The sequence below is a fragment of the Urocitellus parryii genome, chromosome 8, assembly GCF_045843805.1.
Source record: "Urocitellus parryii isolate mUroPar1 chromosome 8, mUroPar1.hap1, whole genome shotgun sequence".
NCBI lineage: Eukaryota > Metazoa > Chordata > Mammalia > Rodentia > Sciuridae > Urocitellus > Urocitellus parryii.
Window position 1 is genome coordinate 82,222,609 of NC_135538.1, and position 23,509 is coordinate 82,246,117.

Consider the following 23,509-nt stretch of genomic DNA (forward strand, 5'->3'; position numbering starts at 1 on the left):
TCTGGAATATCTTTAATATCATAAATACTTAAATTTAAATTACATGACTATGTTTTACAGTGACTAAGGATCAACATTTTTTTACATGATCAATATTTACATATCAAAATATGCCTGTTAGAAACTGTTATTTCACCTCTTGTTTGTGGCATTTCGAATGTAATTGAACTTTTTCTTTTATTCAGTATTAACTGGGGTTAAAATTGTTAAAAAGAACCTGTCATTTGAAAACTGCTAAGTGCTTCTTATTTTTTTGGAATCATATATAGTGTCTTCCAAAGATCAGTTTTTCTCTTTAATGACATTATTAAAAGAGAAAAATTTTCTAATGGATTGTGTGAATCATCGATTTAACAAATATTTATCACCTTTTTGGGACTCTGAGAATAAAGGCAACAGGTGAAATGCCAAAACCAAAATGGAAATCTTGGTTCCAGAGAAGAATCAGGCACCAGGGGCCCTATTGTTAGTTTCTTTTAAATACTTTCTTTTTCCCTAAAATTTTCATCAATCTGACTAAAATCCAGGCACTAGTCACTACTGGTTTGTAGGTACAGATGAAATTAAGGGAAAGAGGGTGTCGGGCATATCCTCATCATTACTGTGAATAAGGAGAACTGAAGGTTCAAACCTAATCAACTAATTAATACAGTTGCATTTTCTTGTTATTAATCATTGTCTACTTATTTATAACTTTTTAGTTGTTGAGCCTCCTTCAAATTTGGTTGCCATGGAAGTCTCATCGAAATACATTAAGCTAAGTTGGGATCCATCTCCCAGTGCAGTGACTGGCTATAAAGTCCTCCTCACACCAATGGCTGCAGGAAGCCGACAGCACGCTCTGAGTGTGGGGCCTCAAACAACCTCGCTCAACGTTCGTGACCTCTTAGCAGACATGGAATACCAGATCAGTGTTTCTGCCATGAAGGGACTGACATCCAGTGAAGCTATCTCAATAATGGAGAAGACTCAGCCAATGAAGGTTCAAGTGGGTGAGTGAGTGCATGCACCATTGGGTTTGTAATTTGTGTAGGTCCATTTGACAGTAAGCCCCACTGGTCCAGACTTGGTTTCAGGTAAAATAATTTGCAATAGTTTTCTTTGAAAGAAGCATGCTAGGAAAGGCAGTACTTATATTTTAAAGATGAATTCATACTTGTTGAAATTTAATGGGCTTTTCTTCTCTTTACAGAATGCTCACGTGGTGTGGATATAAAAGCTGACATTGTGTTTTTGGTTGATGGCTCCTATAGCATCGGCATTGCAAACTTCGTTAAAGTTAGAGCATTTTTGGAAGTTCTTGCAAAAAGTTTCGAGATTTCACCAAACAGGGTCCAGATAAGTCTTGTCCAGTACAGTAGAGATCCTCACACCGAGTTCACTTTGAAAGAATTTACCAGAGTTGAAGATATAATCAAAGCAATAAACACCTTCCCCTACAGAGGAGGATCTACGAACACTGGCAAAGCAATGACTTATGTCAGAGAGAAAATATTTGTGCCTAACAAGGGTTCAAGAAGCAATGTACCAAAGGTTATGATTCTTATCACTGATGGGAAATCATCAGATGCTTTCAGAGATCCTGCCATAAAACTAAGGAATTCAGATGTTGAAATCTTTGCAGTTGGCGTGAAGGATGCTGTTCGCTCGGAATTGGAAGCTATCGCTTCTCCTCCTGCTGAGACCCATGTGTTCACAGTGGAAGATTTTGATGCTTTTCAGAGGATATCTTTTGAACTCACACAATCTATATGCCTTAGAATTGAGCAAGAATTGGCAGCTATCAAGAAAAAAGGTTTGTGGAGTACAAGTTATCTCTTCATGACCAAAGCCTTTTGATTCTAAACCTGTGGATGATAGGCTTCTTCAATTCTTTTTATGAATTGGAGAGAGTAACATTCCTACGTCATTGAAAACTACTGGCCTTAGTCTATTTAGCTCTGAGTGATGGCTGCTGGGTATGGATCATTTCTTTGTTGGCTATGCTCACCCATAAGAGTTGTGAGATGTTTTTGCTCCTAGATTCTCAATCAGGGGTAGGAACCAACTTTATCTCACCTATTGGCCATAGCAAATCAACACCAATTTATTGAGTGTTTATTATGTGCTGGATACTGAGCCAGGTCCTTTGAACAAAGGTGACTAGAACAAAGTCCTGAACCTTTGAATTCTTTTTAGAAATTTACTTTTCTGGATAATTTTTGGGCATCACTCCTCACATCTGGAGTTCCCTATCCTCTTTTTCTTCATTTAACTAAATTCTCTTTCAGTGTTCAGTTAAGAGTTCCATCTCTTGCGTCCTACCTTCCTTAACTATTCTAGCCCTGGAACGCTCACTATTGCTTTCATTCATTTGGCATCCACATGTGTTGCCGTTTTTGTTTATAACTATGCACTTGCTCATCTCTCCAGTTCGAGTAGTATTTCCCTGGAGGACAGGCAATGTGCATTAAGCATTGTCTCATTCTATGATTTTTAAATGCTTAGTTTAATGAGTGTTCTTTTTTAGGAAAAATTTTCTGTAGTTTTATTTTGAAGTATCTACCTACCTACCACCAAAGGTTTATATCCAAGTCCTTGGGAATGAATGGGAAAATCACAGTGGCTCTTTTTGGCTTTGCTAGTACTGAAGTAGCCCACACATGAAGAGTACCATTCTATTACCACTTTGTCTTAAGAAGCTCAGATTCAATTTTAACTAGGCGTTTACATTTCTCAGTAATAATGGATGGTCAAGGCAAATCATCAGGACCTCCTTGTAAGGCTGTGAGTGAAGGGCCCTCTCTCAGTGGTTGTGTGTGGAAGGTTGACTCAGTACATTGGCCTTAATGGCCACTTTCCTAAATTAATATAAGCCATTTCAGAAACATGAAGTCATTAGATCCATTTTTGTTTTATAAATTTTAAAATTTTAAATCAAGTCTTTTTTTTTAATAGCTTATGTGCCTCCAAAGAATATTAGTTTTTCTGAGGTGACATCTTACAGTTTCAAAACCAACTGGTCTCCTGCTGGAGAAAATGTTTTTTCATATCACATCACATACAAGGAAGCTACTGGGGACGACGAGATCACAGTGGTGGAGCCAGCCTCAAGCACCAGTGTTGTTCTCAACAACCTGAAGCCAGAGACCTTGTATTTGGTTAATGTGACTGCAGAGTATGAGGACGGCTTCAGCATTCCCACAGTTGGAGAGGAGACCACTGAAGAAGGTGTGATGGGGTTTCTATCATGGTTTATCATTAACTAGTCATTTATTGCAGAACAAAGTTATAGTTATAACCACCAGCTTTATAGTCCAGAATTGTGAACATCTTTGTAAAATTTGGTATCTTTAAGATACAGCTATTTATACATCTTTTTTAGAAAGAGAAAAACAATTTTAAGTAAAAAACTCTAGATTTGTTGTGATGAATTCAAGGTTAAGAGACAGAGAATTGTTAATACTTGTGGAACTAACTTTTGAAATACTGCTTTTCCATCATGTTCTGTTGTACATTTTGGCAACATCATGTTTTAAACCCTTCTGCAATTGCCTTATATTGCTAATGGAGCTAACTACAGATACATATTGCCACATATTTTCTTTTTTTAAAAAAAATATGGTGAAATATATATAACATAAAATTTATCATTTTAGCCATTTTAAGTGTACATTCATTCCAGTGGCATTAAGCATGTTTATTTTGTTATTCTACCATCACCACCATCCATGTCTAGAATGTACAGAACTGAAACTCCGTAGCCTTTCAACTAAAATTCCCCATTCCTTGATTCCCTCTGTCCTGGAAACCATCATGTTGCTTTCTGTTTGTATGAACTTTTTCACTCTAAGTGACTCATAAGAGTGGAACCATACAGCATTTGTCCTTTTGCATATAATACTTATTTCACTTAGTGCAATGTCCTCAAGATTTGTCTACATTGCAACGCGACTCAGATTCTCCTTTCTTTTTAAGGATGAATACTGTTCTGTATATGTATACCCCATATTTGGTTTATTCATCCGTTGATGGATATTCAGGTGGCTTATACCTTTTAGCTTTCATGAATAAGGCTTCTGTGAACATGGGTGTGCTAATTTTACCAATGCTTTAAGAAGTATTTGTTTAGATGGGTCAACTGGGTAGAGCTGAATACTTTTTGACATAATATTGACAATTAAAGGGCACCAATGTAACCTGGTTAGGACAAGATTAAGACAAAGCAATTACTCTTAATATAAAGACTGGGAATATTACAAGAGGTGTTGATTGTTCTCTATTTTGACTGGAGATATAAGGGAAAGAGCCCAAAGACCAGCATGAGGAATTTACAATAGTTACAGAATGTTTACTGATAGATCTGGCACACATGGCCATATTCTATTGATAAAAGCTAAGGAATTTTTTTTCTCAGAAACTTTCTTTTCATAAAAACAAACTGTAGAAATAAACACGTTAAAACTTGACCCCTCCTCTGAGAAATAGTTTTGGAGTAGAGGCCACTATATTCACAGACACTCTAGTTTTTGGCCGTTGGGCTATTACAACAGAATTTGGCAATGCCTTTCTAATTATACGGTTTGTAGCAAAATCTAAGATGTGAATTTTCTTTAGTCAATAGGGAAATTTCTGATTCAATACTTTCATTAAGATAACACTTTTTGAGCTCCTGCTATGTGTCAGATGCTATGCTAAATATTTTTCCATGGATTATCTTATTCAACCACTTCAATAATCCAATAAGTGGTCCTGTCTTACCGCTGGGTAATCTAAAGCTCACGGTTACATATATGTTAAGTTTCAGAGCCAGGAGACAAACTCCTCAGTCTATCTGCCTCATTTGTTCTGACTAATTTAGTCTTTTTCCTTGCCATACAAAATGAATCATGGCTGTAAGTCTGCCAACCACCATTTCTTTCTTTCCTTTCTTCCTCTTTGGATTGATCTATTGATTTTTAAGTAAAGTTAAATTTTTAAGTAAAAAGTTCTAATTAGGAGGAAGATACAGGCATGTTTCTCTGTAGTGGACTGAGAACACAATGACCTTGAGTTTACCTTTTCTCAATATGTTGTCCATATGGACAGTCTGTCCCCTTGAACAAATAAATGTTTACTAGACATGAAGCCAAATCATGCTCTCATTTGGGCTTAATGAAAATTTCATTGAAGACTGTGAGTCTGTGTATGTTATCCATGTTGCAATTTGACTTCAAGATATAGATCTAACTAGTGTTCATTAAGTACCCATCACATGCTTTCTCCCTCACATATATAGTCCAGTTATTCTTCAAATCAAATGACTGTACAGATAAAGTTAGTTAATGTATTGTTTCAGAATCTATTTATTCTGGCTAAATGAGTGCAGAAACTAGGATGTTTGTCCAAAAACTGTAGATTTAATTAGAGAAATGCTTTAATTTAGTGTATAAACGCTAGTTTTTGTATTTTTTCACATAAATTCTGCTAACTTTTTTTTGAACATATATATGATATATAAATATATATACACATACATACATACGTTGTTTGTTTGTTTGTTTTAGTAAAAGGAGCACCTCGAAACCTAAAAGTGACAGATGAGACTACTGATAGCTTTAAAATTACCTGGTCTCAAGCTCCAGGAAGAGTTTTAAGGTATCGAATTATATATAGACCAGTTACTGGTGGAGAAAGCAAAGAAGTTACCACTCCAGCCAACCAAAGGAGGAGAACGCTGGAGAACCTGACTCCAGACACAAAGTATGAAGTATCTGTAATTCCCGAATATTTCTCAGGACCTGGCACTCCACTGACTGGAAATGCAGCTACTGAAGAAGGTAGAGGAAATATATTGATTATATGGTAACAACCAAGATCTTAAACTGAGGGGAAAGTTTGGATAACTCTCCAGATAACACAAGTCATGAGACATTTTGTCTCAATTATCTGAGTGTATTAGGCCATACTTCTTTGAAATTGAAGTTATTCAAATTTTTTATTTACTCATGACATCATTTGTTTCAGGAGAACTTGAATTCTATGATATGGTCTTAATATTCATTGAAAATGATATTATTAAATATTTTAATTAAAAATTGAAGCATGACTAAGGATTAAAAATCAAACTGTTTGGCACCATGAAAACAGATCATATTTTACTTCTTTCGGAAGATTTTTAAACATTAATTTGTTTTTATTTACTGTGGCAGTTAGACTTCTGGGATCTATTCTGACATTTGTTGTAAATAATTAGTGTTTAATATATATTTCATTGAAGGAAAAAGGCATATATAATCTTTATTTTATGTCTTATCTGTGTAGTTTTTAATAATAATAAAATGCTAAGGACATATTAGCAAAAACAAGCAGTTATTGTGCACCTATTTGCAGTAGACTCTGCAAAGATTTTTTTTGCATATTATCTCATTAAATTCCTGTATAGACTATGAAGTTACTGTTATTGTCCCAGTTTTAGAAGGAAATGAGGCCAAGGGAATTAAATAATAGCTCTGAGTCATGTGGTTCATAAGTCATGAATCTGAGTTTGTGTTCTTCACTGCTATTTGTCAGATGCCACCAAGGAATATCTACTACAGTATAGTGTGGCCTCTGTGTCACTCCCTCCCCTCTACTTCATTGCTCCCCTCCCTCCCTGTGCAATTTAGCTCATTAGCCTTTTCTAAGGTAACCCCTTCTCCTTCTGTGTCCTTTCTTCCTCCTTTCTCTTCCTTTGGGAAATCACTGTTTCATTTTTTCTTTTACTTGTTGGGAATCTGGGATTCTTTGTGCTGGTCACCATGAAACAACCCAGGAACTCTTCATCTTTCTGTTTTCTGGAGTAAAACTGGCTGGGTGCTATGTTCCCAGTTAGTAACTGAGTACCCTGAGACTCTTCAGAGATGATGTGGCCAATCTACCTGCAGCCACGAGATGCTAGACATCATAGTTGAGAAGGGATAGGTGGCCCTCTCAACTATACCCAAGCTGTACCCAAGTTTCTGTCTCAACTTATTTCTTCTCTTTTCCCCTTAGGACAAGATCATTTTAATCACATTTATTCTATCAGCATTATTTCCTGGATATTACCTTTAGATAATTATAGCCTTATACCAACAAAGTGTTTGTCCTGAGACATCTTGGAGGAGTTAAAGTCTCCTCCATTGTAATACTAATCAATATGGGTGCATTTTATAAAGTTTTTTCCCACTTTCAGGGAAAATTTAAGAAAAATATTTTATACAAAATATTCTAACATGAGAATTACACAGATTAACATGAAAGATTTTAATCTGTCTAAATTCAGAAAATGAATGTCTTTGGCCTTGTTTCTACTAACACAGAGGTCCATATTTAGAAATGCTTAAACTTTGTTGACTGTTTAACAGTTTAAATGACTAGCCTCATTCAGGATATAAAGTAACCAAGTGTTTTTTCAAGTCAGTTTATTAAATAATGGATTTTAATGTTGTTATTGTCATTTTTAATGAAGTTAGAGGGAATCCAAGAGACTTAAGAGTTTCTGACGCTACAACATCAACTATGAAGTTATCTTGGAGTGGAGCACCTGGAAAAGTCAAACACTATCTCGTCACATACACCCCAGTGGCAGGAGGGGAGACTCAAGAGGTCACTGTGAGAAGAGATACAACCAATACCACGCTGAGAAGATTAAAGCAGGGGACACAATATGCCTTATCTGTGACAGCTTTGTATGCATCTGGGGCTGGAGATGCCCTTTTTGGAGAAGGAACAACACTGGAAGGTAATCACTGTCATATTTTAATGAAAATTGTTGAACTTGTTTGTGATTCTGCATTTAGGTAGCTTAACACTTTTTCAAAGAATGAAATCTGGAAATGTGTAATCTTTATTCTTAAAAGGAATTTATAATTGAAAATGAATAATCATAAAATTGCCTGTTATTCAGAGATATAGAAGGTAAGAAACTGAAAAAAAAATTTTAACTTGATTAGGAAAAAGTATCTTTGGGGAACAGTCTGTATAGTAAGGCCATGAAAATGTGTTTATAGTGCCTTGGGTTGGTTTAATGGAGATTAAAGGTGCAACATTCAGGGAGGGAAGGAGCCTTGGGAAATATCTATAGGTGAAGAGTATCTGAATTGCTGAAGGTCAGTGTCAACCAGGGCCTGATAGGAGCCATTTTCTCTTTCGGTCATGTGGTCTTCTCTTTTACTATGCACAAAAGCACTCATAGTAGCTTGAGAAATATGAGAATCAACGTTTTTGTTTGTTTTCTAAGTAACTTCTAAAATTCAATTCCATGTTAGAATTTCAGAGTTAATGCAATACTTAGTAAGCACAACCAGCAAGACTGTCTTCTTGTTTTTTTTCCACAAATTGTCAAAGTGTTTCATATTTTTTAGGTTCTTTGGAGATATAATGGCAGCTTAGGTTTAACTCACCACAAATAAGTAAGTAGTGCATGGTAGAGAAAACATAAATTCAAGTTAACCACAAAGAGAATGATTGCAATGCAAAGAAAAAGTGTTATCACTAGATGATTACAATGATGCTGATTAGTAGTGTAGGCTAACAAGCTTTCCTTCTTTTTATCATCACATTTTATATTACTTATTTAAATCATTATTGGGAGAAAATGAATCTGAAATACCTTTTGTGATGTAAAAATTCATAGGAAATTAGGCAAAATACCCATCAAATTTGACAAATTCAGGAGCTTGGAGGATTGTAAATTGGAACTGGCAGGGACAAACCTATAATAAGTAATTCTGATTGGATGCTTAAAGACCTAGTCAAGAATTAAAAACAAATAAACAAAAATTTTTCAACTCAAAATAACCATGATTGAAAGTTTAATCTCATTAGTCCCCAAAAATCTGTTCTTTGTAAAGGATTTAAATATAAGATTACATACCAGTGTGTGAAGTCCTGATAACCAGAAGATTGGCTGAACTACGTAGCTGAGCAAACTTAATAAGCTTTTTACCCCTCTGAACCTCAGTTTTTCCAGCTATAAAAGGGGATGATCATCCTCCCTCCTTCTTCACAGAATTACAAATTGCTCTATGTATATAAAATTCATCAAGAGGAAATACCTTACTAACTTCAGAACTGATATTTAAAAATACAGTGCTAGTATTGATTGGCTTCACGAAAACTTTCAAAATGAGAGGCAGAAATAAAGATTGCCTTAACTACAGAGGCATAAACATAACAATAAAAGCATGTGAACTCAGCATCTGGAGCAACATCCAGAATTTTGGAGAAACTAGCCCTTCTCTTTTGACCTTTTGCAGATTTCTTTTTCATATGCTTTTTATAAGTTTTTAGCCTAGAGGTTCATAGGATTTTTTTCAAAGGATAAACTTTTGGACTTTTATTTATTTATTTTTTTAAAGAATAAGTGCGGATTATTTACATTTGTAAAAAATTCTCCTTTAAATTTTTTCATGGTCCTGGACATAACTTAATAGTTTTTCTTTTGGTTGTACCTTTTAATCTTCTTATATTCATCTGTACCACTTTCTTTTAAAAGTATAGTCACATTCAAAATTTCTTAATTCTAAAAATTAAGGTATTTTCTTCAAGAATGAAGATGGGGATATAGCTCATTTGGTATAGTGCTTGCCTTGTATGCACAAGTCCCTTGGTTCGAACCCCAGCACCACCAAACAAAGAAAAAAAAACCCCTGAAAATCTTATATAATAAAATTCTCTTTAAAAATTTTACAGCAAACACATTCTATTAGTCTGTAGTTTTTTTGGGGGCTAGATGTATAGTTAATTGTTTATGAATGTTTAACTTTGAACCAGTGGTATAGATAGTCTAGTCTAGCAACTTGTATTCATGTTTGAGTGCATATATGCACATGTATACTAGGTATTTGATCAGAAATTGTCTCTATGGGATATACACAGGAAACAAAATAAAAATTAAGCACTACAGTTTCTCATTTCCTGAGATGGAGGAAAGCTAGATGATTTTCAAGTTTGCTTAAAAATATAGTTAATTTGTTACTCAATTGTAATAATAAAAATTATTTTTCATTTACACTAGAGCTCCTTACTGCAATGAAAGATTACCAAAAAAAAAAAAAAGTTGCCAGCCTGATTTTATGAACATATTTGTCCCATTGCATTATGTGTGGTAAACTTGACAAATATGTGAAAGCATAGTTGTGACTAAATTAAAATAATAGAAGACTTTTGCCCCTGGTTATTCCATTTCATTTTATTATATTAACTCAGCCAAATCCACATACCATATACAGGAATAGGATATGATGGTAAATGCAGGGAGTGGAAAGCCCAGAAACAGAGCCAGGCAACTGCTTTTGAGGGCTGCTGTTTTTCTAATCTGTTTTTCTCCTGGAAGAGGAGGTGGTAAGAGCAGACCTTGAAGGAATGTTTCTTCTATCCAGAGGCATGGAGGCAACCATAAGAGCTTTCCCTAGGTTGAAAATTGTACAAATTACCTCAAGTGCATTGTGGCTTTCAATTCAAAAAGCAAGAATGCATTTTTAAAAAAATATTTACTATAACCTACAACCCTCCCTAACTTGAATCTGTTTCCTAGTACTTTCTCCTTCCTTCCTTCCTCTTTCCTTCCTTCCTTCTTTCCTTCCTTCCTTCCTTTCTTTTTTTAAAAATGCAGCTGAAGATCAGAAAATTCCCCTGTCTCTGGAAGAGAGATTTATTAGCATTGGCATTGGGGAAGTTCATGGTTGGCTCTAGTATTGTATGCAATAGAATCACAAAGGCAGAGTTTATTACTATTTCAGATTCAAATTCAGAGGAATTTGAGCACAAACCATTAGTTTTGATTTACATTTTTTTTTTTAACCGGAGTGGTTGTTGTTAAAATAGGTAGGCTTAATGTAATTTCTAAAACATGATTATACATGTAGGTGCATGTTAAATATTAATAGAAACCTTTGTAGTTACTGTTAATACTTAAGAGGTATTATAAACCTCTTTTATAGACCTCTAAATGAATAGTGTTCATTTTTATTCAGAGAGTTACCACAAATGAATGAAAATATCAGTTCGGAAATAATATGGCTCTTTTAAAAAATTTCTGAGTGTTGTTTTTTGGGCTATGGAAAATATGACTTTTCAGAATTTTCTTTGTTTCAGTTGCTGTAGCAACTTGCCAATGCCCTAGACATGAATGGCTTCCTACAGATCAAACCAAACTCAGTTGACATTTTGTTGCAATGAGGTTTTTAGCATATCACAAGAATTCTGCATGATGTTGAGTAATATGAGGCTTCATCAAGACCAACTAACAAAGCCTCTATGTTTCCCGAGATTTACTGCTGTCTCATAATTTGAAAAATCATACATTTAGGGCCTAACAACTTTAATGTTGCCAAGGAACTTTAGCACAATCACAGGACAGTCATTCACAGTTCCTTTTCTGTGAATTAATTGTTGATCCGAGAAAAATCTAAATCAAACAGGAAGATAATTTTTTTTTTTGCTTATGCAGGCTCTGAAGTTGAATTACCATTTAATTTTTACCATTGTTTTTAAGAACTTATTACTTGAAGTGACTGAGTTAACTTATTGACAGTGAACTTTGTCCTTTGGAATGGTGGTTCTAGTTCATTGGTTGTAAATCAAGTGTATTTCCACATGAATGTTATCCAGAGGCAGGTCTTCTGCATTCTGCTGTGGAAAGTTGGATGGCTTTTGAGCTGAGCTCTAACGGAAAAGACAAATTGATTTAGAAGAGAGTTTACATTACATTTTCAATTTAACTTCTATTTTTGAAAGTGGTATGTGAAACTTAGTGAAAGCTTGCTGGAATAATCTATAAGATGAAATATAGTTTCATTTTGGAATGATTAATTTTTCAGTTATCATTGTTGGCTAATTTATATTATAATTACATTTGAGTTGGATGATAACTTACTTTTCAGAAAGCAAATGGAAAGGGCTAAAGAAATATATGAAAGTTCCTTAAATGAAGTATTAATCTTTGGCATAGTATATGGAAACAAAAGTGTGCAAATCAACCCCTTGTGGATATGCAGATCATGAGAAATGCACCTGTCTGAATTACTTTCCATAGCAGCAGCAGTCATGAGAACAATGCTTTTGAATATATGTGTGAATGTGTTTTATAATCAGGACAGAAATGCTGCGTGCCAAAATTTCAAAGCCTGATAGAATTTAATACCTTTAGCTAATACCATCATATGAATGAATTGTTATTCACGGTGCTTATGCTGATACATACACTAGTGTATGGGAAAACTATTGACATGGAATCAAAGGAATAGAAAAGATGCATACCATCATTATAGAAGATGACTTATTTAAAATAATTGCCAGAAATTCTATTATGAGATAAACATAATGAAGAAAACACAGCATGTAATCCAGAACAGAAGTCAGTAAACATCAGGAAGCTAAATGTTATTGAAAAAAATGTCATTTGGGTAAAAAAAAGAGAAAATATCTTAAATCAACCCCTACATCATAAAACATACATTTGAGGGCTGGAATTGTGGCTCAGTGGTAGAGCACTTGCCTCCTAGCATGTGTGAAGCACTGGGTTCGATTCTCAGCACAACATAAAAAAAATAAAATAAAGATATTGTGTTCATCTAGCAAACAAACAAACAACAACAATAACAACAACAACAACAAAAAACCACGTACATTTGAGGGAGTGAGGGAGCCTCTGCTAGAGCAGAAGTGGGTCCAGGCTCAGGGAAAGGTAGTGGGAAAGAGGCAGAAAGTCTGCTGGACTTGGCTTCTGCTCACTGCCCCTGCAACTGTGCCTTGCCCTCTTGAGAACCAATAATCTTTCTTAGAGACAGGGTAGGGACTGGAATTTTAATTTGACTTCTTTTCCTGTCTCCTTTCTCTAAGGTAAAAAGGAACTCTTTCTCAAACTTAGTCTGATCAAACTAAACCAAAAGAAGCCAAATAATCTCTTTCAGTGGTTATTGATGTGTGGAGTTCCTTAGATTGAGAACAAAAGCTACAACATATTGGCAGAGGGGAAAAGGGAGGGGTGAACTTCCTCTGTATTTTATGGGATAGAAAGGATGTGATGAGGAGCTAAATAACTTCTCCATTATCCAATGACTTATCCATTATCTGGTCATTTGTGAACCATCAAGCTATCCTACAGAGCATCACCAGGACCAACATTTGGAACAGTTTTGTTTTTCACCCTTTGTGAAAAGGTAGCCCTGTTTCTACACTTTTTTTTTTTTTCTACAGGGCTACCTTTGAAAGTGTGAAGGTTCTTTCCCACACTGACCAACCATACATTCCAAGTAAATGCTTCTCTAGGCCTCAGAGAGAAGCAGCAGAAAGAAAAGGAGGGGGAAAATTAGAGATGGGGAAAGAATAAAGAATTATAGATGAATTAGAACTACGGGGCAGATTTTAAAGATTTCTAGAAAGCATCAGCATTTAGGCCTGGATGTTCTGATTTAATGGATAAAGGCAGGATGGAGCCTTTGGCTCTCCAGGCAGTTCTGTGTATTTGATCATGTACAGTCCAGTTATTTTGCTACTGAGTATCCAGGGCCTCAGGTACTGACATGGTCTGCTGGTGGCCCACTCAGCTGGTTGTACACCTAGCCCCAAGACCAACTTGGTCACTTGCCAACCTGCATCCTGCCAATTGTGCCCCAGAGTGCTTAAAATTTCTTCTTCTTCTTCTTTTTTTTGGTAATCTAATGTTTGGCCAAGCCAAAATCCCATTTTTAAAAACTTGAAGGTTTGTAGATCTGATAAAACTTAAGTGTCATGAATTTATAACTTCTTCCATGTTTGTGGGTGTAAGGCAACAATACTTAAGATATCTTGCTTTTTTGGAGAAAAAAAATGATGTCTGAGAATAGTATAAGCTTATGTTTACGAATATTCTTATCAAGCTGACTGATTGACATAAGAAACCCATGTGAAGGAGTTGTCTTTTCAATCCTGGCTATTGAATAGAAATACCTTTTACCTTTCTTTGAAGTCTGTGTTTCTTTGTAACTAATATGAATTGGTAATGCTCTTCCCTACAAATAATGCCTTTGTATAGGACAGGCAAAAACTATGACTTTATAGAGGATTTTTTTTTCTGTGATTGAGAACCTACTCATGTTCATTAAAATTAATGTTGTCATGACATTCATGAGAACTCAGAAATGATTTTTTAGTTGCTTTTTCATTTGCATCTTAAAAAGTGCTCTTGAAGATTTCATCTTCAGGACATTGATAAACCTGGAAAAGGTCTTTATTGCAATTTTATTAATATTTTGCTCTAGCTTTATATGTATTGAGAGTGTTAAAATAGTTGGTTAAAATGCATGGGGAGACATGTCTAGTGATATGAGATCCTTTTGTTTTAAGCTCAGAAATGTCTTTGTGAATATATTTTTGCTTCAGCCATAATTCTCTTCCTATTATTATTATTTTTTCTCACGGTGAAATCATTAACTTGTATTTGTGTTTGTGAGATGTCTGTTGTCATGGAAACAAACAATGTCACAAATTCAGTGATGTAGAAAGCAGGGAGAAAAACAGTCTGAGAAGCATAACCTTTAAGAAAAGTAGAAGCTAAAGTTATTGTTTGTGAATTATCCCAGTATTAATTTGGAATAGAATTCCCACATTCTAACTTTGTCTTATATTTTTTGGAATGTCATTAATACAGTATTTAGCTTATTTAAACTCAGAATCACTTTCAAGAATGGTCATTCTATAGCAGCTATTTCTGACCGCAACTTGGGAAATGTTGAAGGAGGCACATTTGGAAAACTGGCATATATGAAACAAAAGGAAAAAAGTTTTGCACATTTGAAGCTTAGAGACTAGTTTTTGGGATATCAATGATCAATATAAATAACAGACAAATAAAAACCTCAATAACTGAACCAAACAAAACAAATTAAACAAACTACTTAAAATTGCACTTTTATCTTCCTGTAGGTAGAGAAGATATAAAGATGTGTAGCCATTTAAGTAGCAAACACAATGAAGAAGACTTTCAAATGAGAATTAGCCTTGTGTACTTGGGGGAGAAAGTCAGTATGTTCTTGAAAATAAGTATTCTTGCAGCAAAATATGCAACTAATTTCCTTCCAGAGATGAGATGTCCTGTCAGCAGTTAAAGTTATTTATAATAGAATTTTCCACTTAGGCTTGACTGGTAGGCTGTTCAACTCGTTTTATTTCTTTTTTTCCCTTCCAATTTAATGATATATTGTAGGTTTTTGTCTATTGATGTTTCTTTATTGTTCATTGTTATCTTTACTTTTTTCGTGTGTTGAAATTTATTTAATTATAAATAGCTTTAAGATATTCACTTTTACTCTTTGAGCCAAATAAATGAATAGCTTCCATAATTCTTGTAATAGCATTGTATATAATTGGCATGAGTATACAACAATTACTGGCAAAGTGTATGCTGAAGAAGCAGATAGTTTCATAATTATGTCACACTGTGGCACAAGCCTTAGTAAAGGTAGCCAATATAAAGTGATCTGTATATTTATCTTACATTTAAACTATGGAGAGCGAGAGTTTTATTGGAAGACATCTGTGCCTCCCATTAAATTGAGGTTTCCATATTTTTCCATTTTTTTTTCATGAAAGAGCCAGAATTTAGTAGCAGACGTTTTTGATCAGCTAGAACAAGTGGTGTATTTTATTTTGATGACTATTCACTTTTAAGTTTTCTAGAAGAATTATTCATTTTTTAGCTTTATTAGGGTTAAGCTATGATGAAAGTTAGTTCTACTTTTTTAACTGTATGAGCAAACAAAAATTTCTCCAGAACATGATTGTTAGAATTTAGGTTTGCAAATGATATGAGATTGATGCAGTTATTGTTAATCATACATTGAAACTGAGCTTATTTAAATTAGATCTGGGAGGAAAAGATCATGAAAGTAAATGAAGATCTTTGTGAACAATGGGCTATGTCAACAGGCAGACTGAAATGTGACAGAATTTTGGGATTTAGATGCTTTATTTTTCCTTTAAAAAAAATTAAGACACCTATTCCTTCAAATTTGGGTGATAACCTTTTCCTAGAAAGTCTTGCAATCAGACTGGGCATGAGGGGTAAGGCTGATACATAGGAATCAAGTATAATTCTGAAGTTTTATTCCATCAATCCTACTCCACTGACAGAAGGGAAAAAAAACTCAGAAAGGAGAAATAGCAATTTTTTAGACAAGTTGAGTTTGTGTTCAGCAAGTTAGGATGTCTCCCAGGATGAATGAATGTTCAAATATTTAGTAGTTATTTAAAAAAATGATTTCCCTTTAATTTCTATTGTAGAACGTGGTTCACCTCAAGACTTAGTTATTAAGGACATCACTGATACATCAGTTGGTGCTTATTGGACGTCTGCTCCAGGAATGGTTCGAGGATACAGGGTCTCATGGAAATCTCTTTATGATGATGTTGAGGCTGGAGAGAAAAATCTTCCTGGAGATGCAATTCATACTGTAATAGAAAATCTGCAGCCAGAGACCAAATACAAAATTTCGGTCTTTGCAACTTACAGTAGTGGAGAAGGAGAACCTTTGACTGGAGACGCCACAACTGAATGTAGGTAACATCACAGGTGTGTTTGGGAGTGTATTAGTGCTACCTAATAGCTATCAGCCCAAAGGACATGTAGTTTATCCACTTGATTTTTTTTTGTTCATATGCTAAACAAGGACTGAACAATTACAATATTTAAAGAATGCAATTTAAATTCAGATTGATTAATACATGAAAAAATATGTCAGCCTAACATGGTGGTGCTTGTCTGTAATTCCAGTGACTCAGGAGGTTGAGGCAAAAGGATTGCAAGTTCAAGGTCAGCCTCAGCAACTTAAGAGAGACCCTGTCTTAAAATAAAAAAAACAAAAAGGGCTAGGGGTGAAGTTTCGTGGTAGAGCATTCCGGATTCAATTTCCCATACTGCAAAAAGAAGGAAAAAACTCATATTTTGAAATACCAAATCCCTTTCAACTACCTTCATTTAACTTCCCTCCACCCATCTCTTATCAACTAGATAGGACCCCCAACCAGGAAAAAGATCAGGACCCCTGGAGACAGAATTCAGTCACATTTATAGTTGCATTATCTGACTAACTTTACTTAACCTTTGAATCTTGATTTCTTAATGTGTAGAATGCAGATAATAAATCTTGTCTCTTAGAGTTTTCATGAGGTTAAAATGAAATAACAATGTACAAAGCATCAAGTACAGTGACTAGTTATTTAGTAATAATTTATAAATGATTACTGACTATCAACATAATGATTTTCATATAATAAGACCAATCCTAGATTCTTTGCTTTATTCCTGTTATATTTGATGAAGTTAAAATCAAAATCTCACTCAATATTATAGTGACTCTGCCTCATTAGTATTCTTTTTGGTGAACAATTATGAATAATCTATCATCATTTACCATCACATGGCTGGTGCAGGATGTGTCAAAATTTCTTAATTCTCTTTCCTAAAGTTATTTTTTTTGATAATGAGTGTACCTCTTTGGTAGGGGATGTTAGGAATGAGGGAGGTCCTGTATGTGTGGGTCAGGGAAGGATACATGGGGAATCTCTGTACTTTCTTTTCAGTTTTGCTAGAAAACTAAAACTGTTATTAAAAAAAATGTATATTTAACCCCCCCTCCCCAAAACACACACACACACACAAATTCATTTGTTAAGCATGGGTACTTCTAAGCTTTTGTAGGGAAAAAAACTTTATTCCTTTTGTTTTGGGAGGATTTTAGAAAAAGAGGAAAGAAATGGATCATCTTTGCATTTTTTTCTGTTAGAAAGAAGTAGAAGAATTTTGGTGATCTTTCTGGCAAAGAGAAAGAGGGAAGTGCCATGAGGATTTTCAGTTAAGTCCCATATCCTGATTTGAAATTGTCCTTTAACAAAAATCTTTTGGTCTGAGTTGTCTGAGAAATTCATTTTCTTTTTACCACTGAGAAGCTCAGTTGGATATGTTTAAATTTAAATTTGTCTAAATTAACCAGCTTTCAAAAAAACCAAAAAATCCCTGTATGAAATTTAAATTTGTGTAAAGGCATATTGCTCAGATATTCACATGATTAGTTTCTATGGTACTAAATGAAATCTTGTGTCTGGAATAGATTGGCTGATGTAGTTTAAGAAACTCTATTTCTTTGTTGTAAGAGAAGCCATATTGCAAACTCAGGGCAGATATTGACACATAGAGCTAACCTTATTTATAGGATTAAAGATAAAATTCATATAGTTGAGAAATTATTAAAGTAGTGCATTTAGAGGATTTTCTTTCCAAAAAATTCTCCATTATATCTTTTTCTAAAAGTGGATAATTAGGTTTGAAAATCTTCATAAGGAATGTGATTTAGCCAAAAGCAAGTATGTTAGCAGAAGCTGTAAATAAACTTTTGTTTCTTAGAAGATGAGCAACTGAGAACTTTTTAGTATTTTTTTGGCTCTTTGATTTTAAGGCTGGTGAACAGAGAAGTCTCTTTTGAATTAGAAGCAGACTTGGAAGGAAGGAAACATTGATTTCTCAGAGTATTCAAAACTGCTTAAATGTCTAAGTAAATAGAAGACATGAAGCTTTTTGGCTCTACTGCTGTTTGGTTGTTGTGTGTTGCTTTGTCTTTGGGGAAAGGAAAGCCACAAAGCCACAAAGTCCTTTCAGACATGTAAGGGTTGGCATTTAGGTGACTGATGAATCCTAACGTATGGGTAGCTCAAGAGTCACCAGATTATGCTTTAAGAGTTTCATAGGCGCTCTCAAGGGATGTCTTAGAAATGTCTGTAGGATCAGGATCACCTGAAACTTAGAAGAGTATGGTGTGCAATCTGTTGATACCATGGAAACCATATATTGACACTCGAAAGCTGACAGAGGGCAAACTCTCTGTTGCTCCTCTTCATGGCAGTGGGATCAACAGTCTCTTCCTTCCTTTATAGAGACACTAATTCCATTAAATTAGGGCCTCACTTATACAACCTCATTTAATCCTAGTTATCTCCTCAAAGGCCCTGTCTGCAAAACACTAGCACATAGAACACATTGGACTTTTGGGGGAGACGTAATCTTTCCATCCATAACATGGGCCATAGTTTTTTCTTCTTGGCATGCTCAATAATTTTTATTTGAAGCCAGACATTGTGAATTTTACCTTTTTGGGTGTTATATATTTTTATATTCTTATAAATATTCTTAAGCTTTTTTCCTGGAATATAGTTAAGTTCCTTGAAAAATAGTTTGATCTTTCTGAAGTTTACTTTTGAGCTCTGTTTTAGTTTAGGGCTAATTTTGCTCCATTATGGAAGTAATAATCTCCCAAGTATTCTACATGATGTCTCCAGAGTTATATGGTTTTCTCTTTGGCTAGTGGGAATAATTTCTGGCCCTGTGTGAGCTCCAGAAATAGTTCCCTCTATTTCTTTTGGGTGTTTCTTTCCCTGGTTTTGGATGGTTTCCTCGCACTTGATCCCTGATTAACACTGAATTGAAGACTTGGGAACCTTTTGGATGTTTTGGGGACATTTTTGGTGGTGTGATCTCTTTATAGTATTTTGTTTTGCAAATTCTGCTTTGGACTCCTCAGACACTTAACATCATACTGTCAGTCAAGGGAGACCACCAGTGTCCATCTGGATCCCACCTTCTAATATTAGGGCTAGAATCTGGGTCATTCATAGGGTCTACTCTCACTTCTTCCTTCTTGCTTAGGGAATCACTGTTCAGTGCTTTCTGATACCCATTGTCTAAAAACTATTTTTAAAAAGAGTTTTTAGTTGTTTAATAGGTTCCCCCCCATTTGAATATAAAATTTCTCTTAAAATCAGAAAGATTCTTTGCTTATTTTGTTTTCTTCAATAAATTAATTTCTTTCAATAAATGCCTATGACTTCTTGAATATGAAAGTTATTAAATCTGAATTAAATGATCATGCTTATGAACTCTACTTATGTATAAGAAAAGGGATTTCATAGCTGGGTGTACACACACCTAAATTCCAGGAACTTAGGAGACTGAGGCAAAAGTATTCCGAGTTCAAGAACAGCCTCAGCAACTTAACATGACATTGTCTCAAAATAAAAATAAAAATAACAGAGGGTGTAGCTCAGTGGTAAAGTAGTCCTAGGCTCAATCCCTTATAACCACAACCCCGAAAACCCCCAAAATACAAAAGGATGTTGTTGGCTATTGGTGTTATTTAGGGATCTGTTTCTGATAAAGTAATTAACAATTATAAAATAGTAATACAAGATCACTTAATAAGTAATATTGTCTATAGATTGTACTAATAATAACATATAGTGCTTCCTAAATATTAAATATATACTAATTTATCTTTAGAGCCCTGTAAGTATTTTTATGTGTTAGAGTTTCCTGTTCTCTTGTGTCATAGTTTTACCTGCACATGGCAATCACAAGAATAGTGTTAACCATACTAATTCTGTCTAGTCATTTGTAGACAGCAACTTCTTCTGAAATGGCCTGAGTAAAATTTCTAACCCTGCATTCAGAGCTTTTAGTATTCCCCATGGCATTGTGATTAGAGGAATTCCTTACAGATGAAAATATAATAAAAAGTCTAAAACTTCATTTCCGGAAATGGATGTTTTCTTTACTGAAGTCTCCAGGATGCAAATAGGAAATCCCTGAAATATGAACTTCCATTTTTTTAGTATTAGCTGGATAAAGAGAAAACATCTTACTGATATCTTGCTGAGATTAAGGTTCACACGCCATCATAAATTTATGAGATTACAAGGCTGAGTAAGAGAACAGTGTACATATTTAAGAAACCACAGATAGTTTCTTTTTGAATAATCAAGGAACTGTTCTCTCTCTCTCTCTCTCACACACACACACATACACACACACACACACACTCTTATAGTATATATATTAATTTTCCTTTTATTTCACAGTATCCCAAGATTCCAAAACCTTGAAAGTGGATGAGGAAACAGAAAATACAATGAGAGTTACGTGGAAACCTGCACCAGGAAAGGTTGTCAACCACCGTGTTGTATACCGACCCCAAGGGGGAGGGCGACAAATGGTTGCTAAAGTGCCCGCCACTGTCACTTCTACAGTGCTGAAACGGCTTCAACCCCAGACCACATATGATGTCACAGTTCTCCCGGTCTACAAGAGAGGAGAAGGAAAGCTTAGGCAAGGATCAGGAACAACAGGTACAAAATAATAATGCTTTTATTGGAGGGGAAAGTATATGTAACATTTTAAAAGAAGACTTTAATATGTCTACTTCATTTGTAAAAGTTTGAAATTGAATCTGTAATAAATTCAACTCTAATTATTACTTGGAATACCCAATTAGCATATTGTTACCAATCCCCTGGTAAAGTAATTCTACCTATTAATGTTCTAATGCTAAACCAATCTGAATTGTAAGGATTGTTTATACTCTTGGGTAGTGCTCTGTTATCAGGACTTTTGTTGCACATGTTATATGGGGTCACAACAGTTAATGCTTCTTATAAATATGCATTTTTGTAGGCACTAACAGAAAATGCCAAAAGGCCAGTCTTATGGATATTATTTTAAAAATCGTTTTTTATCGTTACAGCTTCCCGATTTAAGTCACCCAGAAATCTCAAAACATCTGACCCAACTATGTCAAGTTTCCGAGTGACTTGGGAGCCTGCCCCTGGGGAGGTGAAGGGTTATAAAGTCACATTCCACCCTACGGGGGATGACAGAAAACTAGGGGAGTTAGTCGTTGGACCATATGACAACACAGTCGTTTTGGAGGAACTTAGGTAGGAACTAATTATATTTGTGTTAAGAGATTGAATCAACTTGTGTTAAAAGATTGAATCAACCTATGTAAATCAATAGACCCTATGTCAATAATCACTCATATGTCTCTTTGTTAGCAGAGTATTTAAAAATCAACTAAATCTGCTTTCTTGTGCTTCATGATACTGGAGTTGAGGTTAGTCAGACGTTAGCAACAGAATTTTGGCCTGAGCAAAATGTACATAATATTTTAATGATTTTGTTTTTAAGTGATCAGGAATGACATTTTTTTCCAATAGCACCCTGTTTTAATAAAACGTACATATTATACCATTTCACCAAAATTGTAGTCATTTTACTAAAATTATAGCCATGTAGAAATGTGGGGGTTCCTGTGCCTTCTGGAAGGGCCTGGGTGACTCATGGTGAGATCCCAAGTGTGGGTCCTCCTCCAGTGTGACACACTAGAGCCAGAAGGCAGGACTCTCTCTGTGCTTGGTGCCAGCTGGCAGGCACCAAGCAGGCTCACTGAAGGTCAAATTTTAGGCTGTGCAGTAGAAAACAAGGAAGTTTGAGTTTGAACAGCACCCTTCATTTATTACAGTAAAAAGAATGGGCTACTGTGCATTGCCTCTTGGAAAGTTTGTTTAACTGTTCATTCAGCAATATTGAAAACTATGTAAATGCTTGTTATTGACTTTTACTAGTATAGGAGGGATAAAATTTATGAAGCACACTATTTGCCAGGCTTTGTGCTAGGTGCTTTATGCTACCCTGCAAGACACAACATTTCAATCATATTCTTAAAGCCCATTGCTTAGAAACAGCAGAGTAGAGATCCTGATCCTTTTCTGACATGCTGAGCAGCATCGTAGGGACTCTCCCTCTGATAGAAGGGCAAGGCTGAAATGGTGCTCTGAATCCCAGAAATTCTCTGGAGTGCTAGGTGGCTAGTTTTTCTTGATACCTCACAGGGTAAACAAACGAGAATGAAACTCTTTTTCTTTTGTGAAAATGCTGTACTTTGTAAGTTACTCTGAGTAGAAGTTTATTAGTCAAAATAAATGTCTTTAAGAAAGCAAAATAATGCCTTGAACCAATGGTCCATACAGACTATTCACTTTGTCATTTCAGGGCAGGTACCACCTATAAGGTAAATGTTTTTGGAATGTTTGATGGAGGAGAAAGTTCACCTCTTGTTGGACAAGAAATGACAACTCTTTCTGACACAACTGTAATGCCAATTTTATCCTCTGGTAAGACATTGAGCTATATTCCCCTAGGAAAATTTAGCATTATGAAACTATTTCAAATGTGAACTATTAGATTATTATACAATGAGAAGTAACTAACATTATTTTTTTCACTAAAATTTATTTAAATAATTTGCATGCTTCCTTTTTGATGTTGGAAAAAATGCTTCAAGACATCCAGTCAAGCATACTTTAAATTATTTTTTAGGATTCTTTTTAAACATTGTGTTAGTGACATTATACTGCATTATTTAAAGATTAACAGATAATAATAACAACTGTAGATGACATCTATACTTTTCTAACATTTTTCTTCTTTTTAGTGACTAAGAAGCAATTTTATTTTGTTAAAGTAATTATATATCTTTACTTAAATGATATATTTGGGCTGGGCAAGCAGAGTTAGGTTAGAAACAAGGGTGGACAACCGTGACTTGGGAAGCAAACTGGTAACATAAACCCCTTTAGATGTTCTGCCCCTGCTCAATTATGCCTTGATGTAAATAGAGATAGTTTTTAACATTCTTAGAGGAGATGAAGTGGTAGGTAGAGT

The 23,509-nt window shown here is 34.9% G+C and overlaps 1 protein-coding gene across 1 annotated transcript in view; it reads left to right on the forward strand.

The window, feature by feature from the left end:
* Col12a1 (collagen type XII alpha 1 chain) overlaps positions 1-23,509 on the forward strand; it is a 109,994-nt gene that overhangs the window by 19,249 nt on the left and 67,236 nt on the right. The window contains exons 9-17 of the mRNA XM_026409531.2: positions 702-992; positions 1,193-1,795; positions 2,938-3,210; positions 5,526-5,798; positions 7,451-7,723; positions 16,246-16,518; positions 20,869-21,135; positions 21,531-21,723; positions 22,838-22,959. Coding sequence (XP_026265316.2) covers positions 702-992; positions 1,193-1,795; positions 2,938-3,210; positions 5,526-5,798; positions 7,451-7,723; positions 16,246-16,518; positions 20,869-21,135; positions 21,531-21,723; positions 22,838-22,959 — 2,568 coding nt within the window. The remainder of the gene's footprint in view (positions 1-701; positions 993-1,192; positions 1,796-2,937; positions 3,211-5,525; positions 5,799-7,450; positions 7,724-16,245; positions 16,519-20,868; positions 21,136-21,530; positions 21,724-22,837; positions 22,960-23,509) is intronic.